The sequence below is a fragment of the Eleutherodactylus coqui genome, chromosome 5 (genome assembly GCF_035609145.1).
Source record: "Eleutherodactylus coqui strain aEleCoq1 chromosome 5, aEleCoq1.hap1, whole genome shotgun sequence".
NCBI lineage: Eukaryota > Metazoa > Chordata > Amphibia > Anura > Eleutherodactylidae > Eleutherodactylus > Eleutherodactylus coqui.
This window is the reverse complement of record NC_089841.1, coordinates 119050718-119076519: the sequence shown is the minus strand read 5'-3', so window position 1 is coordinate 119076519 and position 25802 is coordinate 119050718. Positions and strand designations below refer to the sequence as shown.

Here is a 25802-nt window from a genome sequence, read left to right as displayed (position 1 = left end):
TGTCCACTTGTATACAGTGGGTCTGCTGGCAGAGAGCGCGTATGCCTGTGAGTGCACTGCACATGCCCCCGGATCACACGCACATGCGCAGTGTGACTTTTTTTTTTAATAGCCCACTCTGTTTCATAGCTGCGTTGCATATGGGTGGCGGTTTCATATGCAATGTATTGTGTATGGACAGGGTTTCATACACTGCCTGTACCAATGTACAGGGCTCACACTGCGTGGTACGCAGAGAGATAGAGCATGCTGCCATTTATGTATTGTACATGTCTACACGCACATGTTCCAATAAAAATTCCATTCTCTTTCATTGACTCCATTCACTGTGTATAACGCGGCAGTGCTACGCATGTATAATATGTGCTGAAAAAATGGTTGTGGACATGAGCCCTAAAGTGGATCTCTGCACCCAATATCTGAGGGTCGGCGGTGATGAGCAGGGTAACATAGGTATTTTTATTTCAGACATCAGTAGTATGAGGCTGGGTTCACACAGGGTTCCGTCCGGAATTTCGCCGCAGCCAATCCGTCTGCAGCCGCTAATTCCGTGATGCGCCAGCCACAGCATGTCCTTTTTTTTTTTTCTTTTCCATTGCAGACGGGCTCTCCTCTATGGGAGCGCCGGCCACAACAGAAAAGCTTGCGGACAAGCCACCCCAAAACCCGCGGCTAAGTGCCACGAGTTTTGAAGCAATGCCTTCTCAATGGGAATCTCGCAGTTTTTCGCTGCGGCTAAACCGCAATATTTCTGCCCAGAATACGCCCAGTGAGAACCCAGCCTTAGGCAACTTTTTTTTCAGATCTTGCTGCTATTGAGCAGCTCCTGCACCAGATAGTCCAGTAATGACGACTGGATATATGTATATGTTCTGACCAGGGACCAATCTTTGTATGTATGGACAGCATATTGGTATTAATCTCCCGTGTAACTGGAAGTAATAAGTATATACCAGTGAAGTGATGTTTATCTTGTGTTAGTGGAGCTGTGCCAAGAGGAGTAAATAGGTATTCCCATAAAGAACATTTATTCACAGGATAGAAAAGGGTATGATCTCTGAGAGTCCCACGATGCCTAGAACAGGGGTCTCAAGCTCCTCCATTCCTCCTTGCTTTACAACCAAAGTGAGGAGGAGTCTGAAATGAGTTACTGTCAAGCGCAGCCCCAGCAGTCTCCTTCAGCCCCATAGACTTGGACTGGGGCAGCAGTGCGCATGCTTCACTGTCGGTCCATTCATACTCCTCGCTCTATAGATAAGTCTATGGGAAAATACCAGTAAAAAAATGTTATGGCTGAAAACCAATTTGGCAAAAGAAGGAAAAATGCCACCAAAGTAACCTCAGATTGTAGCACAGAGGTCTGTGACTGACTATAAGAAGGAAAACGTTATCTTGGACAAGCCCTTTAAAGGGAACCTGACTGTCATCACCTTGGAGTCCTAAAAACTACGGTATGTGGCTCAAAGGTAAGGGAACAGCGAGTCCGGAGAGCTGTCTTTCATACTCACGGGTGCCCCGTTCCTGTACTGTGACCCTTCCAATTTGACCCTTTTCGCCGTCTTTGGGTACGCTCCCTCCCATTCGTCTTTATGTTGGCGCATGTACACAGAGACTTTTGTGTGTGTGTGACAGTTTTTAGGGCTCTAATAAAAAAATAACTCTTTGATTTTTCTCCTTATGATACATATGTGTTTTTGAAAAATCTTGGCAAATGATGAAATTGCAGCTATTACAGTTCCCATAGGCGGTTATCACACAGCTTTTGGGGGTTTTCTAAATACCAGTGCTGCAGCCTCAGTTGGGTAGATTTGCTTTTAAGGGGGTTGTACAAGAATTACAAGGAGGTTGGCACGGAGACTTCCGCTCCGACCTCTGTGTATTTGGAGTGGAAGTCTGCACACTGCCCTCCCAGGTATTGACCGGCACTTGTAAACTACAGGCACTGTGCCCATGGATTTTAATGAAAGCCGTGCCTGCAGTTACAAGCACTGGCCACTACACTAAGGTCGGCGGGAAGGCTTCCGCTCCAACCTCTGTGTAATTGTGCCGCTGCCAGAATGCGCCCGCTCAGCTGAGCAGTTGGGGTTCCAAGCGACGGGCCCTAGACGATCAGCTATTGATGACCTATCCTGATGAAATCCTTTAACCGCCTTTTTCCCAGGGTAAATAACCCCAATTTTGATAGTCTCTATGGGTATTCTAGTACTCCCATTCCATGTATTAGTTTAGTTGCCCTTCTTTGAACCCCCTCAAGCACTGCAACATCTTTCCTGAGCACCAGTGTCCAGAACTGTGCGCAGTATTCCATGTGAGGCCTGACAAGTGCCTTATATAGAGGAAGAATAATGTTCCCGTCCCTCGCCCCTATACCTCTTTTAATGCTCCCCAAAATTTCATTTGCTTTTGCAGCAGCTGATTGGCATTGGTTGCTCCAGTTAAATCTACAATCCACTAGTACCCCCAGGTCTTTTTCCATCTCACTTTTCCCTAGCAGTACCCCATTTAGGCCTCATGCCCACAGCCGTGACTTACTCCGCCAGCGGAATATCGCAGTGGAGTCTGTCATGGCGTCCCCCAAAGACCCCATACTCACCTCTCCAAATCCACCGCTCGAGTCCCATCTTGCGAGCCAATGCGCATGCACAGTACAGCACATGACGCGGTGGGTGGTGATGCTTAATCACGCGATACTTCTGTTGCTGTGCTCACAACGGAAGTATCGCGTGGCGGACGGCTTCTGTTGGCTACAAAGCCGGACGCGCGGTTTTCCACGGCAATTAGAACATGCAGTGGTTTCTTTCACACTGCGGAATTCCGCAGCGTGAACATTGAGCTATTCGGTTCAGTAGTATCTAATAGTTGCAGGATAACGCCGTGACGTTCCGCTGTGTCTGACCGTGGGCATTAGCCCTTAGTGGATATTGGTGACCTCCATTTCTCCTGCCCATGTTCATCACTTCATTTGCTATTTCCCCACCTAAGCCCCCAGCTTATCGAAGTCCGTTTGCTGCTGATTCTTGTCTGGTCCCTTGGCCGGATGGGACGCAGATGTGAACACGGCTGTACTGAGAAGTTCGGGGACAACACGGGTAGCAGCTGCCATGGCTCCCCTCACCCCTCTGACGGGGACCGGTCATTGGGACTTGGACATTCCACTACTCGTTCCTTCCATGTAGGTGACTGCACCGTCCGCACACCGCTCATACCTAGCATGTGGAGGACCCCTGAGCTGTACGCAGCCCCCTCCCCATGTCCCGGCACCGCCCCTCGTACACGGTGCAGCAGGCAGACAGCTGCTGCTCCTCACACACACTGCCGGGAAAGTTTCCCCTGGGCGCCCGCTAACGCCTCCGTGCCCGGCTTGTCCGCGTCCGGGGAGCCGTGCTGTCAGCGCCGGGCGCCGTCTATGTGTGCGGCCAGAAGTTGTGCGGGGCCGGAGCGGGGGATGTGCGCGGCTCGTCCTGGAGCTCCGTGTGTGCGCTGCCATAGAGGCAGGAAGTCCCTCAACCGCACAGGCTGCAGCCATGAACGCCGGGCTGGGGCTGCCCTACGGGGACGACTCCCAGGTGGACATCAGTGAGGTGAGTGCTACTTCATGGCTCTGCAGCGCGGCGTACTTGTAGGGCAGCTCGCCGGAGGGAAGGAAGGCTCTCAGCAGAACGTTGGCATGTGCGCGGATGTTGTGGTGCTGCAAGGTTACCGGGAGCCGCCCGCAGGGTGCTGTGTGCTCAGCCTCACAGGTACGGGTTACCTGCAGCTCCTCTCTATGTACCACGGGTTACCTGCAGCTCCTCTCTATGTACCACGGGTTACCTGCAGCTCCTCTCTATGTACCACGGGTTACCTGCAGCTCCTCTCTATGTACCACGAGTTACCTGCAGCTCCTCTCTATGTACCACTGCTTACCTGCAGCTCCTCTCTATGTACCACTGGTTACCTGCAGCTCCTCTCTATGTACCACGGGTTACCTGCAGCTCCTCTCTATGTACCACGAGTTACCTGCAGCTCCTCTCTATGTACCACTGGTTACCTGCAGCTCCTCTCTATGTACCACTGGTTACCTGCAGCTCCTCTCTATGTACCACGAGTTACCTGCAGCTCCTCTCTATGTACCACGGGTTACCTGCAGCTCCTCTCTATGTACCACGGGTTACCTGCAGCTCCTCTCTATGTACCACGGGTTACCTGCAGCTCCTCTCTATGTACCACGGGTTACCTGCAGCTCCTCTCTATGTACCACGGGTTACCTGCAGCTCCTCTCTATGTACCACGGGTTACCTGCAGCTCCTCTCTATGTACCACGGGTTACCTGCAGCTCCTCTCTATGTACCACGGGTTACCTGCAGCTCCTCTCTATGTACCACGGGTTACCTGCAGCTCCTCTCTATGTACCACGGGTTACCTGCAGCTCCTCTCTATGTACCACGGGTTACCTGCAGCTCCTCTCTATGTACCACGGGTTACCTGCAGCTCCTCTCTATGTACCACGGGTTACCTGCAGCTCCTCTCTATGTACCACGGGTTACCTGCAGCTCCTCTCTATGTACCACGGGTTACCTGCAGCTCCTCTCTATGTACCACGGGTTACCTGCAGCTCCTCTCTTCCTACCACGGGTTACCTGCAGCTCCTCTCCCATCTACCACGGGTTACCTGCAGCTCCTCTCCCATCTACCACGGCTTACCTGCCGAGGCTCCTCTCCCATCTACCACGGCTTACCTGCCGAGGCTCCTCTCCCATCTACCGCGGCTTACCTGCCGAGGCTCCTCTCTCATCTACCGCGGCTTACCTGCCGAGGCTCCCCTCTCATCTACCGCGGCTTACCTGCCGAGGATCCTCTCTCATCTACCGCGGCTTACCTGCCGAGGCTCCCCTCTCATCTACCGCGGCTTACCTGCCGAGGATCCTCTCTCATCTACCGCGGCTTACCTGCCGAGGATCCTCTCTCATCTACCGCGGCTTACCTGCCGAGGCTCCCCTCTCATCTACCGCGGCTTACCTGCCGAGGATCCTCTCTCATCTACCGCGGCTTACCTGCCGAGGCTCCTCTCTCGTCTACCGCGGCTTACCTGCCGAGGCTCCTCTCTCGTCTACCGCGGCTTACCTGCCGAGGCTCCTCTCTCGTCTACCGCGGCTTACCTGCCGAGGCTCCTCTCTCGTCTACCGCGGCTTACCTGCCGAGGCTCCTCTCTCGTCTACCGCGGCTTACCTGCCGAGGCTCCTCTCTCGTCTACCGCGGCTTACCTGCCGAGGCTCCTCTCTCGTCTACCGCGGCTTACCTGCTGAGGCTCCTCTCTCGTCTACCGCGGCTTACCTGCCGAGGCTCCTCTCTCGTCTACCGCGGCTTACCTGCCGAGGCTCCTCTCCCGTCTACCGCGGCTTACCTGCCGAGGCTCCTCTCCCGTCTACCGCGGCTTACCTGCCGAGGCTCCTCTCCCGTCTACCGCGGCTTACCTGCCGAGGCTCCTCTCCCGTCTACCGCGGCTTACCTGCCGAGGCTTCTCTCCCATTGCTCTCTATCTACCACGGCATGGGGCTCCCTGTATCTGTACAGAATGCATTACTCGGGGTATATTCACACCGGCATTTGTGAATTTGTTAATAAAAATCTGTACAGTTTTTGCCTGCAATTTTTTTTAGGCCCGTTTGCAATTTTTTTCGGGTGTGTTTTCCATGTGCATATAAAAAAAAAGCATCCTCCATTCTTTTTTTATTTATGATCACCATGGTTACATGCTTTTTAAAACTGATCGCACTCACCTCATGCAAGTGCAATCTGGTTTCTTTTGAATGCATCCATAGACTTGAATGAGCGATTTTTCTACTAAAATTACACAAAAATAAAAAATGCTGCCCTTTTTTTAAAGTTTTCTTTTTTAAGGGCTCCTCCACTTGACCATGTTATAGCGTATTCCGCACGGGGGAATACACTGTACCAATCTGCCGTAGGCTCCCATGCTGCTGATCACACCTTGTGCGCAATAAAGATCTCAGCATGGTGTATACGCAGCATGGTAATCTGCGGCCCACAGCAAGTATGCAATGCCATTGCGTACTTGCTGCAGGCTGCGCAACTGTCGCATTCATGCAGCAAATTACGCTCACGTGCAGCCGGCCTAATACTCAGACTGTCCGAGTGCGGGAAAAGAAAAGCCCATGCAAGTATTCATATTGAAATGAATGGATATGATTTCTGTCTGATTTTCAGACTACAAATCGTCAGTGTGAATATACTTTCAGGCCAAGTTCACACTAGCATTCTTGCTTTCCGTCTAGCTGCCCGGCCATGAGAGCAAAACGGAAAGAAAACATTTGTTTTGTTGCCCATAGAAATGTAGTGAAACCGAAGATCTTCACTTTAAGTCAGTTTCAAAATTTTCAGTCTTCATTCCGCTTTTTACACTAGAGCAAAAGCGCAGACTGCTACTATTGTTTCCAGTTCAGAAAAGGACAGGAAGAGATGTTGTTTATTTCTGTTTACATTGTAGTCAGTGGGGGAATCAACAAAACAAGAGAGAAGCACCATCATCACCCGTCTTGTGCAGTTCCATGTTTTGTAAAACAGGATCCACAAAAACCCGCTAGTGTGAACTTGGCCTAATGCATTCTATCAGTAAGGCCCACAGAGACCCTTTAAGTCCAGCAGCGTAGCCCGTGGCTTTCTACCTTCATTCATTAAACACATCTTCTGGCTGCACTGCTGTAAATCATATCATGTAGCGTGGCCACAGATGTGAGCTCCCAGCCTGTGTGTGTCACTGCCATTACACCATGTTGCATAGTGTTATCCTTATGGGGGAAGGGGAAAGGAAGTTGATGCCTTGGGGAAGTTTCTGTTTTTTCATCTTGTGGGCAGTGTTTTTCGGATTTTGTTCAATCCTTTTATCTTCAGCTCCTCCAGCTTTTTCGCCATCCTTGGCTACGGTTACAATCCTCAATCGTTAAATTTCCGAGCTAAATGAGCCCACTTGGCTCCCCCTGTTCTCACTACTCCCATACTAGACGTGTTTGGAATAGGAAGACTTTTCTACCTCTTCCTCGTATCTGCGTAGCGCTATGATTTCGTTAGTGGAAGCGTGGACTGTTAACCCTTACTAGACCACAGCTTCCAGTGAACTACCTAGGAGATGTAAAATAATTCGTCGTGTGCTCATTATGTGTCTTGTGACAGCAGGGAAGCTCTTCTCATTATATCCGGGCTCTGATCCTGCCACCGTCTTCTATCTCGCTGATACAAATCACAGCATAACCTTGGCAGTCACGTTCTGCAGACGACAAAGCTCTTAACACCATCAGGTGTGCCATGATTGGGCACAGGCTGGAGTAGCCAAATGCTGGCAGCAAGAGGCAGTTGCTGAATGCATAGGATTTAATACATACATACATGCTGCTGTTCGGATGCTTAAACTATGGAAATCATCAATTGCTCAAGGTCATCGAGAGAGTGATGCCTTCTAGCAGATTTTTAAGATGCTTTTACATGGGATGATCTGTCGGGCATAGTGTTTCTCTAGAAATGAACCTCGTGATTTAGGCACCGCACAGTAATCCTAAACGTGGCTGGTTGGGAGAAGGAATGCAGAATTCCTTGTGTGCAGATTTTGGTACCCGCTGTCATGTGTCACTTACACCCAAACACATACTTTGAGCCTCACTACAGGAATACTCACATAACGCAGTAATTGTAATCCTATTAAAGTGAATGGGAAACATTAGCTTCACAACTTTTGTTATTTGCTTCTAATGAAATAAAGCTGAAGGGGCAACATTTTGGGGGGTAAACTGGGCAAATGTGCATATATACTGCATATATTAAAGCATTCTGTGACTTTACCTCCATATGTTCTGAATATGTAAAGTGTCGTCTCCAACAGAAGACTAATCCAGCCTACAGTCTTCCAAGCATTCATTTCTGGTGAGGTTGCTGTCTTTGGGAAATGTTGTACCATATATGCTGATTTGTATATTGAATATCTGTAGAATCCCCGCTGATCAAGGGATTTCCAGGGCCGCTGTCAGTGCGATCAGCACAGGAAGTGCTGACTTTATAGCACAGCTGCCTGGGTTGTCATTGCAGGTGCAGCTCCCATTGAAATAAATGGGAGCTGTTTTGCAGTACCAACTCGGGCCACTATATAATTGTCAATGCTTTCTGCTTCCTGCACTGACACTGGCCCTGGGAATCATCTGATCAGTGGGGATCTGAATGGCACGTCACTGCCAATCATCTATTGATGACCTGTCAGTCATCAATAGAAAATTTTTTAAAAAGCACTAGAATATCCCTTTAAGTCATTTTCTAACCTTGTTTTCGAGTGATTCAGTTCCTCTGGAGAAGGGTGGCTAGAAGTAGTGCAGAACTTCCAGTAGAAAAGATGATGGATCCAACATTTGCTGGGCCCCTTATCCATGACTCCATAGCAGCTGCATGGCCTGCCTCTATGGTGTAGCTGTCCCTGACAATACCTTAGTATACTAGTATATTAGTCACTGGTATCTTGTGTTTTTAGCATTGAGTGGTATTCTCAACTTTGTCTGGTGTTTTTATGACTTTACAGATGGGCTGCTGCTCTAAAGACACAATTTTAACTGTCAGCCTGGATTCTGCTGCCGGATTTGTAGGGCAGTGGTGACCAATTCTCTCGGGGTGATAAAATCCTCTTATGCCACTTATGGGCCATTTAAGGCCCTTTAAAACACAACGATTTTAGCTCAAAAACTGCTCAAAGCCATCTTTTGAGCAATAATCGTTTTGTCTAACTGCACTGACATCATGCAGTTTTTGTTAAGTCATCACTGATCTTTCAGAATGCTGAAAGATCAGCGATCAGTTATCAGGAATTCACAGCGGGATACAGCTGATACTATTGTTTCAGCTGTATCCCGCTCCCTGATGACAGGCAGGATATGAAGAACACAGCTGTCCAGCTCTGTTCTCCATTCCCCACTCAGAGCGCTCGGCTGTATAACAGGTGGGCGCTGCGAGCGGGGGAACAGCTGGTTTAGTAGACAAGTGGGGACACCCCGCTTGTCTTCTGCATCCTCCGCTCGGAGCACCCAGCTGTATAACAGTTGGGCGCTGCAAGTGGGGAACAGCTGGATGCAGAAGACAAGTGGGGACACCCAGCTTGTCTTCTGCATCCTCTGCTCACAGCGCAAGCTGATCGCTCAATGTTTGAGCGATCACCTTGTGCTGTTAAAGGACACAACGATTATCGCTCGAAAATACCTGAAAAGATTTTTTGAGCGATAATCGTTGTGTTTAAACCAGCCATTACACAGGACATTTATTACTCAAAATCCGTTCAAATGGACACATTTGAGCCATAAGCATGCAGGTGGTCTGTTCTTGCAATCGGCTCTTTTGTTCTGCTGTGGGGCTGCAAGCTGATTACAATGTTATCAGCAGCTCCAGTAGAGAATACAGTACCATGGACAGCAAACACAGCATGCGGTTTGTGTGTTATCTTCTCTCCGGCTGAATGATGGATTTTATGCTCACCTAAAAAAAATCATTGTTCAGCCGAAGAGTGAAAGATGGGAGCATTTACACTGAAGGATTATCGCTCAAACGATGGCTTTTGAGCAAATTTTGAGCGATAATCGTTGCGTGTAAATGGGCCTTAAAACACTTTATTTCTTTGAAGTGTTCATTAGACGGGGTTTTCCACAAAGGGCACTTTAGCACCCATATATAGTTCTTATAAAAATGTTTTTGCATGCAAAGCTTGGCAGAAAAAGTTAAAGGGGATGTCCCGCGCCGAAATGGGTTATTTTTTTTTTCAACCCCCCCCCCCCCCCCGGTCGGCGCGAGACAACCCCGATGCAGGGAGGTAAAGAAAGCTTACCGGAGCGCTTACCTTAATCCCCGCGCTCCGGTGACTTCAATACTTACCGCTGAAGATGGCCGCCGGGATCCTCTGTCTCCGTGGACCGCAGCTCTTCTGTGCGGTCCATTGCCGATTCCAGCCTCCTGATTGGCTGGAATCGGCACGTGACGGGGCGGAGCTACACGGAGCCTGCATTCTGCACGAGCGGCTCCATAGAAGACTGCAGAAGACCCGGACTGCGCAAGCGCGGCTAATTTGGCCATCGGAGGGCGAAAATTAGTCGGCTCCATGGGAACGAGGACGCCAGCAACGGAGCAGGTAAGTAAAAAACTTTTTATAACTTCTGTATGGCTCATAATTAATGCACAATGTATATTACAAAGTGCATTATTATGGCCATACAGAAGTGTATAGACCCACTTGCTGCCGCGGGACAACCCCTTTAACATCTAAACTATTGTGAATAAAGAGAAAACTCTACATTGTTAACATTTCTTTGAACAGTGTTTTTTGTTTATCATGTGCTGATCCTTACCTTCGCTGTTTACCTGTCCTGGTAATTGGCTGATCACATAGGTGCATGGCTTGTGTCAACCGTGTGTCCATCACATGTCTAGGACAGATTTTATCCATTGGAAGGAAAGCATAAAGGGCCCCATTGAGTAACTACAAGTTGTAATATTTAAAACCATAAGGAATTGATACAGAGAGTATGTTGGGAAATTGTAGAACTTTTCATTATACACTAAATGTCCCTGATGAAACTAGACTACTTGGAACATTTTAGGGATGATATACATAAAGTGCGACTGCTAGGAAATGTTATAATTCACTCTTTAAACATAGAGTAAGGCCGGGTTCACATCTGTGCTGGAACCTCTGTCCGGGGATCTGTTGCTGACTTCTTTTAAAATACAATATGAAATTGAGCTTCATGCATCGCTCTTTCATCCTGTAACATGCCATCTGAAGGACAAAATGGACCTTATTATAATCAATAGGGTCTGTTCAGCACCCAGCTTCCATGGGTTTTACTGCTCCCATAATGGAGCCCAAAGCACTAGTGTGAACGAGCCCTTAGAAGTGTGTCTTAGGATCCATTGTATCACTCAGATAATGGATTCTTCATAGCAGTCATCACACCATTGTAAACCAAAGTCATAACGCTGATGTGAGCATACTCTTAAGGCCCATTTAGACACAAAGATTATCACTCCAAAGATGTCGTTTAAGTGACTTTTGAGCGATCATCGGTTTGTCATTCACAGTGCAAGATGAGCGATCACCTTTGCGCTGCCAGCAGAGGATGCAGAAGACAAGCGGGGTGTCCCCGCTTGTCTTCTGCATACAGCTATTCCCCACTCCGAGCACCCGGCGGTCATACAACCGAGTGCTCGGAGCGGAAGATGCAGAAGACAAGCAGGGTGTCCCCGCTTGTCTTCTGCATCCAGATGTTTTCTGCACGGAGCGCCCGGCTGTTATGCAGCAAAGCGCTCCATGCCGGGTATGAACAACAGAGCTGGACTGCTCTGTTCCTTATACCCAGCCTGTCATCAAGGAGCAGGATACAGCTGAAACAATTATATCAGCTGTATCCCGCTGTGAATCCCTGATAAGGCTCATCGCTGATCTTTCAGCACGCTGAAGGACAACGATGAGCGACGGCTTAACGAAAACTGCACAATGTACGTGCAGTTACACACAACGATTATCGCTCAAAAGACGGCTTTTGAGCGATAATCGTTGTGTCTAAATGGGCCTTTAAGCATTTCCTGCAACAGAATTGGTAAACCGGAATTTTAACATGCCCAATCCATTCCTCCCCCAGAACATAAGCTATAATTTTAAAGAGTACCTACTGTAGGAAGTATCCTGGTTACAGACATTTACAGACGGGTCTTCAATGTTTTTGGCCTGTTGATTACAAAATATTTTGCGCTGTATGGGTATAAGCGTGCCGATGAGAGCAAATTTGGTATACGTTCCTTGAAATTCCAGATGTGATTTTATGTGAAATCCTAAAAAGGAAAGGTTAATGTAGATGCTTTATAATCAAGTGTGAACTAAGGCCCTTTTACACAGAACGATTAAAAAAAATTAACGATAATTGTAAATCAATCCGTCGCTTCTCATTCATCGTCCACTTTATACAAGCATAAAAATCATCTTTGGCTCGTTCACTAATCGTTCCGTCTAAGTACCGATCGTTCAGTCGTTCTCAGTCACATATACAGTGAACCTATGAACGAGCCAACAATGTATCTGCCCTTATAAACGGGCTGCCCGAGCGAACAATGTCAGAGTTCGCTTATCCAGACGCTAAATTGTTTGGTGTAAACGGCCCCTTAATCCTGGTAAAGTGCCCTTTATTATGTCATGTAGAACCACCAGCCCGGTGCTCGCTGCTGATGGTCCTACATTTATGTAAGGCCAAGGGAAGTCCGGTGAGGCTGAATATATATTGCACGGACTACTTTCCCCAGCATCTCTAATTGGATACATGTAGCGCTGCCCATGATTAATAGCATGGCTTCGGTACTCTGCCTGTAACAGGTGATCTTTTGGAAGAAATGGTGTTTTTTCTATACTGATGGCAGAATGTAAGGCCTTAATCTAGCCATAGTCTTTATACTATGAAATCAGCAGCATGGCCCCTATTACATGCCATATTACATGGACTTGCTGTGGATTTTAAGAAAATTTGTGGGAAATATACCGCTGTAAAATTGCTTCAAACTTTTGCCATAGACCTACTTGTGAATTCTATGCACATTTGTGTTTAACTATTTGCCATCTCAGTGACTGCTGCAGATACTTGTATTTGGGCTTATCAAGTCACGTAAGAGAATAGATTCTTGTATATCACGTGTTTTCTTATAACCCTTGGCTCATATGAGGATATAGTTCAGGAATCTATAATAGCCTTGGTCTAAGAAACACATTTTGATTATGCGTAAATATTCCAGTTCTTTATTTTTTATGCAGCTATGTGCTAACTTTTAAGCAATGTTCACACAAATGTATTTGTAGTGGCTTTATGTCTTCTCTTCAGAAAATCCATAACCAAGTGCAGTGCGATGCATGTGAATAGGCTTTTCCAACACCTCATTCACTGACTGGGGGGAAATGAGTGCAGGTGTTTTTCTGGATTTGCAATGGAAAGGGTAAAGCAGCTTCAGATTTTAGTCCATTTCCTAGAACAGAAAACTCCTGCTATCAGACCAATACATCCTATTGCATAAGGGTTCGAATGTACTTCAAAAATAACCTGCTGATTTATATACATTTGTGTGCAAGTATATATAATATAGAACGGCAAAAAATAGCACATCATGCAGCACTGTGTTTTGGTTTTTTTTAAATGCTAGATGCCATAATGGAAGCCCGATGAGCACCATTATAGAAAATGGCGTCCGTTGGACTCTATTGATATTCGGCATATGATTGTAGAATTGGAGTGTAGCCTGCTCCTTTAAGCTTGCCACTCTGTCCTCAAGCAAACCACCAGATATACAATTCACCAAGAGATTCTGAGCTTCTATACAGTACCTCGCTGCCACAGTCGATTTAATGGAAAGCCACTTTATTCAACATGCAGGAAACGCACAGCAACACGTTTCAAGGCTAGTCTGGCCTCTTCCTCAAGACAGTTGAGAGCAAGTGGGAAATGGCTTGAGTAAGAGGCCAATCTAGCCTCAAAATGTGTTGTGTGTTTCCAGCATGCTAAATTAAGTGGCTTTCCATATACCATCTGTGTTGGTTCGCTATAAACGCTCTGCCTCTCTTGGTGAAAATGCTTTTATTTTTGTCTCTTTGCTACAATGACAGAGCTGGAAAATGGAACAGGGCAAAGATAAATTTGGCTTCACATGTCTGCATTGGTATTCAGTATAAATGTTGAGGTGGTTGATCTATGTAAAAACTGCATATCAGATGAGCTAGCATTGGGTAAGGTAAAGTTCCCTGGTGCAAACACCGAGTCATGATTGCTAGGGTGACATGAGTAAGATCGCATCGTGACGTTTTCTTGTTTTTTTTTCTATTGCCTTCTATTGCATTTTTTTACCCCCAGCTGAGCTGCTCATTTTACCGACCTCTGAAGGATGGAAGTCAAACTTGAGCCGGCTGAACCAAGCGGGGATTGAACCAGCAACCTTTAGGTGGTGAGCAAGGACTGCATTTCTGCTGTCTTAACACTCTGCACCACACGGTGCTCTAGAGCTAGCATTTTGTGCCTTCTAATTCAGCAATTCAGATCGGGTGGATCTCTTAGCAAGCGGCTCCTAGGCACACAGTGCACGGTCTTAAATGTTAGTATGGGTTGCTGTGGATTTGAATACATTGCCTTTGAGACAGCAAAAAGCCTCCAGGTGCCCAGCCTCCAACAAATAGCTCTGAAAATGAGTGTTATCTGGTGAAATCAATACAATTTGAAAATGTGATGTATTTATATAAAACAAAACCCACCAAACTGCACGTCTCCAGCGGACAGCGGTTTACCAGGTGTCATTAGAATTTGCTCTGTGCTTGTGATCTGCATGTTGAATACCCCGGTACACAGCAACCGAGGATAACTGCGGGAGGAATCTGTAATACTGGAAGGAATCTGTAATACTGGAATCAGAGGGGGTTGGAATGAAGATAACATGGCAATGGTAAAGGAGCTTCCAGTATTTCAGATTGGTCACTGTTTTACCTTTTATTTCTGATTAATTTTAAAAAAGACTAGAAGTAAGATCAGGGACACATTTATAGTTCTCCTTAACCTGTAGGCCGTGTGTGGTCGTTAAGATAAGTTGTCATTTACTATAATGAGGTTGGCCGTATTGCCTGCTTATACAGAAAAGTCAGAATCGGCTGTTACCGAGTCAGATTGGATCATGGAGGAAGAGCTGCCACAAGTTCACCATCCACAACACTGGTGCCTGTGGCTCTGTTCACACTATGACTTTCTCTTTAGCTAGAAGAATGCAAGCAAAACAAGCACAAATCTGTTGTGTTCATCACAATTCTTTTTTTCATTTCTTTCCCCTTCCAAAAATTGCCTTTTAGCGTCTTTTTTTTAAAAATTGAGATCCATGCAATTCTAATTGACTACTTTTACTCCTGGTTTGGATAGTCTAATCCCATATTTACCAGCAGCACAGAAATAGAAATGTTTACGAAGTTGTCTTGTCAGATTATTAAAGATTCTTAAAAGGCCACTCCAGCGAAAGCACATTTCTCCAATACTGCACCCCTTTTCTGATTGCTTATAACTGGATGTCTCATGTGTTTACTGCAGTCACCTCCATGCAGTGCAGCCTCCTGTCTGATACTTATCAGGCAACATGTTGATATTTAGACTTCTCTCTTATTCCTCTTTGCTTCCCTGCTAGAGCCAACACCATGTAGGTCTGCTGGGAAGAAAGTCTGCTGCGGGGTCCGAGACAGATTCCGTTGTGGGTTCCTGCATGTGCCGGCCTTATACAGATCCCACCCTCACTGCTTTGTCCCTATAACAATGCATAGGAAGAAAGCTGCCAATCGATGGCAGAGGGAATATTTAGGCCCCCTGTCCACGGGCGTGATTTAGCCGGCAGTAAATCGCCGGCGAATCACGCCGTCTGAAGCTTTCCATAGCGTTGGTATGGAAAACGACGGCCCCGTGTCCACAAGTGGAGAATCATTGCGACTCTCCGCTCGCTATCAGCAATTCGCAGAATGCTGCGAATTACCGCGATTCTCCGCGGTCAGCCTATCTGTCAGATAGGCTGACAGCGGAGATCTGTCTGCCGACTCCTGCTCCCGGGCGGCGAAGATCCATTGCGGGATACCGTGGACAGGGGGCCTTTGACCTACAGGACGCAAGCACAAAATGGGGAGGACTATAGCTTTGGCATTGCAGCTTGGAAAGGTTGACTTTATGCAAACTACTGCATTGAATCATCGCTGGAATCGGGGTCTCTGCCACTAGTTTCTGCTGTTCTCAGGTAGTGCAGAATGAACCTGGTGACAGATTCTCGTAAAGTATATTGGTTTCTGAAATGTTGGTTGCTAATATTGCTGCAATCACCCAGTGGTTGTCAGCCAGCTTTGTGAGACTCCTTACTTGCATTGTATCTACAGCTTGCTTTTCCAGAAGTGTTTCCCCCTAACCTCTGCCTCCAGGGAGGCTCCTTCTTTCGTTGTCATATGATCCTGCTGATTTGGGCAGCATCCATCTATATTTAATGTAATCCTTTTGGGCATTCTTGATTTTAGGGGAAATAAAACACATTACAAATTGCACCCTGGCGGATGGTCCTGTATCAGATCTGTTCAGAAGACTATGCTTTGTTTTCAGGACTTTATAATGCGGCTCTAGATTGTTCTGATAACCTTATGATTCTTGTTTCTCTCACTGCGGGTGTTTAAAAGAATACATCATCCACACTTCATGCCCCTAGCTTTAACTGTGTTTTATCATCCAGTCCTTGTGTCAAGTAAATATTGATTCTTTGATCCTGGAATTTGTGGAGCCACCAGCAATGAGCACTTGTGTGAAGAGGCCATTGTATTTTATAGCATTCCTCAACTGGATCATCCTTTGTAAATGGTTTCTGCTGAGTAGCTGTTCTGGTTGCTTGAAAACGGTGTAAAATAGTATAAAGATCCTCTGTCTTCATAAGATTCTTCCTCTTAAAATCAACTGTCGGACATTCATTGGAAGATTAGAGAGGAAATAGTACTTTTAAAGAGGATCTGTCACCTTTCCTGACCCGGCTCTTGGAATAAATACTTAGAGTCCCCATAAAATAACAATTCTGGAGAATCTTTTCTTAAGACCTTGTATTGTGCTGCAAAATGTATGAATCAATTGGCAACTTGATTATAGCATTTCCCTTCATTTATAGTGTGTGCCCTTACTACTTTCACAACAGTTTGAGTGGTGTCAGAATGTGTAGAAACAAGCCACGTTGACAAAGGGAATGAAAACAGTCCTGTGGATGGGACATTAAAGGGGTTCTACCAGTGTCACACGTGTCCCCTATCCATATGATTGGGGATATCTTGCTGATCGGTGGGGGTTTTGCCAGGGAGACCCTCGCTGATCTTGAAGATGGGGCTTCAGTGTACCCCGCTGCCTGCCACTATGGTGTTGCTCCTCTCACCGCAGTGACATCAGAATGAATGTAGTGCGGGCTGAGCATGTGCGGTCTGCTTTCCTTTCCCTTCAACAAGGCTGACACAAATACCATCAATAAGGGTAATCTCTGCAGTCCCAATGAAAGTGAATGTAGTATCAACACGCTTGTGCGACCAGTGCTGCATCCAGTCCCCTCCTCACTGCGGGAAGGTTTGGGGGTGCAGCGAGCTTACAGTGAGGATGACGGGGGACACGGGACCACTGTTATCCAGATCAGCAGGTAAGGGCTCAGTGGGGAGAACCCCACCCATCAGCAAGTTATAGTCTGCAAAGGGGATAACTTGTACTTCTGGTACATTTCCTTTTGGGGGAAAAAACCTTAAGGGCTCCTTTTTATAGTCTCATTTTCCGTCCTTTTAAAAATGCATGAATAACCGCATGGTATTTTTTATGTAACATGCTTTATGGTGTTATTAATCATGTTTTTTATTTTACTTGTCGTCATTTTGGACATGTGGTTTTTCAAGACTCACTGAAAACCTATAGGGAAAACACCAGAAAAAGAAGTCCTACCTAGAACATGCCTGTTCAGTACTTGTAGGTTACTAGACTAAAGCTACACAGCTGTGAGACTGACCATTTGTATCGGTGCTGTTTAACCTTCCATATATTTGACAGATTGCTTCCAGATGATCTGAAAGTGTGGCTTGTCATAAGCTGGAACATGGTCTAGTTGTCAGGTAACGGATGGATTTGTGCTTTCTGCGTCACAGCTAGAGTCTTGAGAATTGTAAAGGGAAACTGGAAAGGTGTCACAATGTAGAAATTGTGGCTGTGGCCACAGGAGAATTCCCTCTTCTTACTTCTATTACACGATACATCGTAGAAAGGAAAAATAAAAATTCTGGAACACATTGTCTTAGAACTTTGTTGTTCCTCCTAGAAAATTGTGACTATATTGTCAGCTAGGTGTTACTATTCCACTTGTCAAAAGATTGGACTGTGTAAGCCCCCAAACTGGTATAATTCTGCTGTCGCTGTATTTATAAATTATTAGGAGTAACCGAGGAACAACACAATGCAGAGTAATAAGAAAAGATACTCAAGGCATTCTCAGGTGAGCTTGACTGGTCCTCTATACCAAGCTTTAACCCTTTACAATCCAATTTTGGATTCAGGATTTCCTAAAGTATCTCTCAATGGACTGCATGCTGTGTTCTCCGCGGGAGTCTCGAGATTACATTGTATTCTACTGGGAGCCATGTGAAGAACAATGCAGCTAGGCGTGTGATTAGTCACATGCTGGGCTCTGCAAACAGCTCCTGGAGGCCCATTTGCATGAAAATGAAGGGGAGAAAGTGTTAATGGACATTAGTGTCCATTAACACTTTATGCAAAAAGATCACTAGAACTTTCAATCGTTTAAAGAGATTATCTTTGTGTGTAAATGGGTGTTAAGACCACTTTCGCACTGACTTCTTTTTGCCACTTACTACATGTTTTTTTTTTTTGTGCACACATACCTTGCATTGGAAAGCGGATGGTAGCGACTGTGCACCTCTCACTGAATCCCCCCCACCCCTCCATTTCTTCAGACGCCCACTGACACTAGTGTTTGGGTACCATTGTGTTTTTTTAACGCAAATGTTAACGTTCTAATGTTAAAAACAAGTTTTTTGTGCGATGCTTTTTTAACATTAGAAATATGCCTATACCTCTTTTAATGCACCCCAAGACTTTATTTGCTTTTGCAGCAGCTGACTGGCATGGATTCCTCCAGTTAAATCTACAGTCCACTAGTACCCCCAGGTCTTTTTCCATATCGCTTTTCCCTAGCAGTACCCCATTTAGTGTATATTGGAGACATCCGTTTCTCCTGCCCATGTTCATAACCTTACATTTATTAATATTGAACGTCATCTGCCATTTTTCTGCCCAAGCCCCCAGTTTATCTAGGTCCATTTATAGCCATACATTGTCCTCCATTGTATTAATTGTCTTGTATAATTTTGTATCATCTGCAAATATTGATATTTTACTGTGCAGTCCCTCTATCAGGTCGTTGATAAATGTATTGAACAGAATGAGGCTCAATACTGAACCCTGTGGCACCCCGCTAGCGATAAAGGCCCAATCAGAGTATGAACCATTTATTACTACCCTCTGCTTTCTAATGACCATAAAATGTTCTCTACAGGCTTGGCAGAACCCCACATTGGGTCTTGCATTAGATGTAGCTTAAAGGTGAAATGTGTGAACCAATTGCTTTATGCATAAGTGCCCCTTAAGTTGTCTGACATCCATGGCCATACAGTACATGCATGTTTTATTGAGTTATATAATTGTCTAAAAAGTATCTTACATCTGTGCTCAGCATTGGTGCAATCAGGAATTTTTCCAATATTGAATAAACTATGTTTGTATAGTTGGGTGGATCATAAAGGTGACCCCATGAAAAAATACATTGCTGATAAAGTGCTGTTCAATAGTCGCTTCGGCTCACTGAAACAAAGGGACTTGGTAGTGACTTCTCGCTCAGTGTAAACAGGAGTCATTTAATCTTTTCTCCATTACACCAAGTAAAGTTATCTTAAGCCTCCTTAAGGAGTTTCTTTCATTAGAAAAAAAAAATTCTATACTTACCTATATCTCCCCAGGCAGACATCTTATAGCATCTTCTCTTGTCTTTTTTTTTTTCTTTACCAATCCCCTTTTAACTTCACAGTTCTATTTTTTTTTCTTTGTGTTCTATTGTCTGGTCACTAAATAAAAAGTCAGATTGGCTTACTGATGATTTAAAACTCCTGCCGAAAAATCTGCTATGGTACATGTGAATGGCCGTTGACTTGTTCTGTACTGTACAGAAGTCGGACCAAAAACTCACAGAAAAACCACCTCCGAGCGTGGGCAAAAGGTAATCATGTAAAAAATGTTTTCCTTTAAACAGGAAATTATAGAAGAACTTCTTGTTGTCCTTCATTCCGTTCTTGTTTTACTATATATAAAATATATAAATCTCCCCCCCCCCCCCCCTCCCTCTGGGAAAATCTAAAGTCAAGTTCACACACTTTGTCTTGTGTTGAAGTGACCTTCAAATAACGACATTTGGCATGGAGATGGTCTAAACAAATCAGTATCATCCTAGGATGTGCTATTTCTTAGGGGTTGTGGTATATATGCAAAGTCTCCATGTAATCATCCTCCGGGCTTTAAGATTCACTACACATTGTATGCTTTTTTAAACTGGTGGAAGCTTCCTATAAATAGGGGGTAGTAAATGGTTATATAATGCTAGATCATTCACAATTAGTCTGGTTTCTAAAGCTCTCTTTAAGGATGTTTCATGAATGGACAATCTCAAATTTCTGCCCACAGCAGGCAGAGTTAGTGACTGGTTCGTTTATTACCCCTTTCATCAGCACAGAACCAACTTTGAACATTCGGCTTATGGCCCTTTACATGGGCCAACAGTAAGGTAAACGACTACAGGAGCGTTAATGTCACCACTAAGGTCGTCGACGCTCGTGCAGAGCATTTGCATTGACAGACATCACTGCTGGATCGTGGGCTTTGCATACTCACTCACGCATATATGCACACGCTGTATTCCCATCTTGCTGCACGTGCTTACCTTTTAAAAGGGAATGAATGTGTCTACAGAAAATGGCCTACCCAATAATTCAAGCTTTTATGTTAAAGGGATTGTACCAAAATATCAAGTGGTACCCCATTCATAGGATAGGGAATAACTTGCTGATTGGTGGGCATCTCAAATATGGGCATCCTGTGTCCCCCGTTGTCCTCACTGAGGAGACTGAATGGAGTATTGGTGATGCTATTGCTTTTTTTCTCCTTTTTTCAGATTTCATTTTTTTAAAGTAGTACAGAAAAAAAATGCATTTTGCTATCATCGTACTTGTATAGACCCACAGTATAAAGTTATCATGGCGTTTTTGCCGCAGTATGCCTGACGTAAAAACAAGCCTCCCCTCCGCCCCCCAAAAGATGGTCAAACATTTTTTTTTTAAACTCCTTAAAGAAGTACACACAGATGCACTTACAATGTTTTAGGCATCAAATTAGTACAATAGGTGAAACTATGTCAAAATGATGAAGTATGATATTGCAAATATAGAACATTTGTGTGTAAATACTAATAAAGCCTAATCAGTATGTTCTATGCTGTAAAGACGTTGCGAAAGCACTATAGTTTTAATGAGATTTATTCTGCCCGCTCTAGACGAATGAAGAGAACTACATAGTTTAAACTTATATTTTAAATTTTATCTTTAAGGAAATAAAGCAGAGGGGTGGTAATAAGGATATACAAATATTGGCAATCCCTAGGAATACATTTCTTCTCCCATTGTCTATTACTAGAGATGAGCGAGTGTACTCGGAAAAGCACTACTCGCTCGAGTAATGTGCTTTATCCGAGTATCGCTGTGCTCGGGTCTGAAGATTCGGGTGCCGCTGCCGCTGACAGGTGAGTCGCAGCGGGGAGCAGGGGAGAGCGGGCGGGAGAGAGGGAGAGAAAGATCTTACCTGCGTTCCTCCCCGCTCTCCCCTGCAGCTCCCCGTTCCGTGCCGGCACCCCAATCTTCAGGGACGAGCACAGCGATACTCGGATAAAGCAAATTACTCGAGCGAGTAGTGCTTTTCCGAGTACGCTCGCTCATCTCTATCTATTACCTTTCCACAAGAGGCATAAACATAGGTTTCTGGCAGTTAATAAGTAAACCTGAGGAGATTCCAAATTTGTATGTTATAGATATAGCATATGGCAAGGTATGAAAGGAATAATATACCATGTCGTCAGCATATAGGCCTATACGGTCTTCTCAAGAGCCAATTGTTATGCCTTGAAAGACTGAATCTTGTCTAATAGGCAATGCCAGGGGTTCAATAGCTATAGTGAATAGGAGAGGTTACAACGGTATCCTTGTCGTGTTCCTCTGCTAAGATTAAAGGAATGGGAGAGTAGTCCGTTTAGGAGAATTCAAGCAATAGGCATCCTATATATGATGGAAATCCATATAATGAATGAATCGCCAAATCTGTAACAAAGCTGTACTTTGTAGCTCATTCAATTGAATCAAAGGCTTTTGTGGTATCCAAGGATGTTAAGGCCCAATTCTCCTGCTGTTTCCAACATATCTGCGTTACTACCCAAACACGAGAGGGAGAGGAAGAATTTTGACGGACCATATGTATTAAGCTTTGTAATTTGTCCGGTACTTTGTTAGTGGGTCCAAAAAGGAATGGCCAAAATGGGTGTACCTTCCATTTTCTAATACATTGAGGAGCTGGATATGTTAATGCTAGCCATAACGGTGAATGGTCTGATACACCACAAAGCAAGCTACTGTTTCAATCAGGGCAAATAAGTATGGGGATCCTATAATTTGATCAATGTGGCTCAAAGTGTCTGTGTGAGGTGTGTGACTGAAGAACTCATGAATATTAGAATGACATAACCGCCATAGGTCTAGCCATCCCACCTCAGCCTCCACAGCTGCTAATCTAGTAGTGGTATGGGAGTAGGATCCTGGTGAACTCTTCTAAAACAATCTAATAAGGGGTCCATTTAGTAAGGTAAAGTTTCCCATACATATGGTAGCTGCGTCTGGATTTAAAATAGCAAAGGGGATTCCCTCTACTATATTGATTAAGGAGGCATGTTGTATATACGTAAAAGCACATAACGGGATACTATTAGCCGCCACAAAAATATATCTGCCCTCAGAGTCTGTCCTAATCTGGTCCAGCTCCCATCTGAGAGAATTATGTAAAAGAAGGGATACTCCTCTAGAGTATGTGGTATGGCATGCATATTGGGACCATTGGACCCAGGATCTATTTAAAAAGGTGGTGGTTGTTGGCGTAAGATGAGTTTCTTATAAGCATAATATAGGGGGTTTGTGCATGTGGGGGCAAAAAAACATAATTTTTCTGGGGGTGGGGGGTTCCTAGATCCCTGATGATCCACAACATAAACCATGTTAACCATTTGGCAAGAACGGGTTATGAAGTGATAGGATTATATGTAAAAGACGTCTCATTAAATAAAGAACCCAGTTATGTAAAAGTACTGGCAGATATATTGAACTGTATGAAGTAATTTTTAACAAGCTACTAAACCTATGTGACTTAAGATGAGATGAAAGGTTCAATTAAATGAGATAGTCACTATAAGCCCTAAAATGCGCACCCATAAAAAACAGTAACTATTGGGGCTATGAATATGGTGGATGTTTGTGTAGGGTTTATCTCAGCCCAACCATCCAGGTTTTAACTGAAAATCAAAGTAAACAGACCCTGGTTGCTAAAAACTGGGTAAGCTCTTGCCCAAACTCGCAGCATCAATATAACATGTATAGTGTCTTCTCTATATAAATTATATAGAACTGTTTAAGCCAGTTAAGTTTTACAATTTATAATATCTTACACAGAAATATTAAAAACAGGACATTTGAATTAATTCTAAAATCCGGGCATACAAGATAAAGTATATCATTTTCTGTTGCAGTGTTTGATAAATAGCCACTCCTCTCCTTCTGAAGGGGGAAGTAAAGAATCTGGTATGTTTCCAGTCTAGTACCCTTGAAAGGGCAGGGGTGTACCATGGAGTAGGTAATCTGTAATTCTGGCAGCTTGCACTTGGCTCTAGTAAATGATACTTGTTGTTTTTTGCAAGTTCGTTGAAAAATCGGGGAAGGATGACACCAATGTATTTTCTTGATGGATTTTTCCACTATTACAGGCATATAATAAAACTGTATCTCGATCCTTGCAATTTAGTAATTTGGCAAGTAAAGGACATGGGGGAGCTCCAAGTATGGAGGGTTTCACTGGAACATAGTGAGTTTGTTCCACTGCAAATGTTGTAGAGAAGGGTGCATTCGGAATAGGTCACAGATCCATTCCATTCCAATGCTTTCTTCTGGTCTTTAACTCTCCACTCTTTCAGGCAAACCTATACTTCCGGAGGTTATTTATCCCTTGAGTGGTTTTCCAGGTCATCTGCATTCTGCTGCCACAGATTTGCTTCATGGGTTAGGTTTTGCAAGGACGAAAAGAGGTTTTGAAGATCCTATTGTAGGAGATTTACATCCCTTTTAATCTCCTCAATATCTCCTCAAATCTCCACATATATCTATTAAGGGGAGTCACCTAGCAGATCTTATGTAATCAAATTTGTTAATTATTTTATATATTTAATATATAGATAGTTGCCAATCTTTGCTTCCTAAGGTTAAGGTTCCTACGAAGTCAGTGATGACACAGCTGGAAATGGTGGGAGCTGCCGCTAAACATGGGCACTCGCCGTCCTCTCCTATAGCACATCATTTCAGTGACAGTGCGACACAGTGTGGACCTCCGGCAACACGCTGGCCGTCCAGAGACGGACAGGAGCCACAATCCACCCTCCTCACCAATCTGACCTCTCTCACAGCAGTCACAACATGGATCGCCGTGAAAGATGGCAGACCTCCGCTATACTCTTTCGCACCTCCTCTGGGCTGGTATGATTGGTATATAGGGTTTTTTTTGTTCCTATCCTGGACAAGTTTTACATCTGTACATTATATGATGCATTGAAAAATACAACTCCAACATAGCTGTCTGAAGGCTTGTATTTTGCAGAAGAAAAAAATCAAAAAGTTAGAATTTTATGAAATTGGGGAGCAGAAAACTACAATGAAACCGCAAACAAATGGTTGTGTACTCACAGGGTTAACCCTTTCCAATCCACTGTCTGACGTCTGAAGACATTACGATTTAAGGCTGTACAGCTCCGATGTTGGAAGACGTCCATCAGGGTTCTCTTACTGTATATTGCCAGTCTCTCAGCTGTCGGAGCCTATCCAACGTGTCACCTCATGTAGTACTGGCTTTAGCCAGCATGTAGCGCTGTTGTTTAACGGCAGAAAAAGAGTAAGCCCCCTAGGAAAACTAGGATACAAATTGGATTGGAAAGTGTTAAAGGGGTAGTTTCATCACAGACCATCTCTTTTATTTGAGAGCCTCACCAACTGGTTTACTAGATCCAAGAAAACTAGGGGGAAGTTGCGTCTCCTCATAATTTGCCCTGCCTTGACCTTTACAGAGGAGTCGTATTATTCCATGATGGCCATTCAGATCATGAAAGGTGGAGGGCTGAAGTCTGCCACTGAGAACCGCTAGTGAAAATAGTGCCCTATAGGCAAATATTCAGTTTGGTAGGTTTGCCATGTCCCCAACTATTGATCACTGGACTTGTGTCTATGGCTGCTGCTTTCTTCTAGGCTCTTTATAATTGAGACTTATGTGTTTGTAGACCCCCGAAAAGTGGGAAAAGGGTGCAAACATTTGTAAAGAAAATCAGTAAGATCCATCAAATCTTTATCAAGGTGTGATGTTTGTCTTTGTTTTCTATGTATTACCATTCTTGCTCAGGTCTGTATAACACTAATATGCTAAACTTCCCGTCTGCCAATTCTTCTCCAACACCTGGAGATGCAGAGGAATAACTTGAAATAATGAAATATATAAAGGCCTTTTGGCACACAATAACTGAATCTTATTATCATATAAATAACCTTTTCTACTTCATCTACATGAAGGTCTCTTGGGAACTTATCTTTCTCCAGCAATCTTTTTAGAAAAATGACCTTCTGATTAGGTGATTTAGACCATGAGAATGCCTGGCGTTGATGAAAGCACACAGCACATCCAGACCGCTGGCCATCCGGACACCAGGAACCTTATTGATTTTTTTAACTTTGTGTAAATGCCGTTAACGAATTGGCTTTGGGCTGATTACGGCAGTCATTGCAGTGATTAATTTGTCCACGTAAATGTTAAGCGCAGTAAATGTGCTGT

The 25802-nt window shown here is 44.7% G+C and overlaps 1 protein-coding gene across 2 annotated transcripts in view; it reads left to right on the top strand.

Annotated features, from left to right (window-relative positions):
* The window catches only part of MCC (MCC regulator of WNT signaling pathway), a 283211-nt gene that overhangs the window by 76777 nt on the left and 180632 nt on the right, over positions 1-25802 (top strand). The window contains exon 1 of one of the 2 annotated variants that reach the window (XM_066603071.1): positions 3271-3581. The exons of the other annotated variant lie outside the window; for it this stretch is intronic. Coding sequence (XP_066459168.1) covers positions 3525-3581 — 57 coding nt within the window. The 5' untranslated portion in view covers positions 3271-3524. Of the gene's footprint in view, positions 1-3270; positions 3582-25802 lie in introns of those variants that run through there. 2 annotated transcript variants of the gene reach the window in all.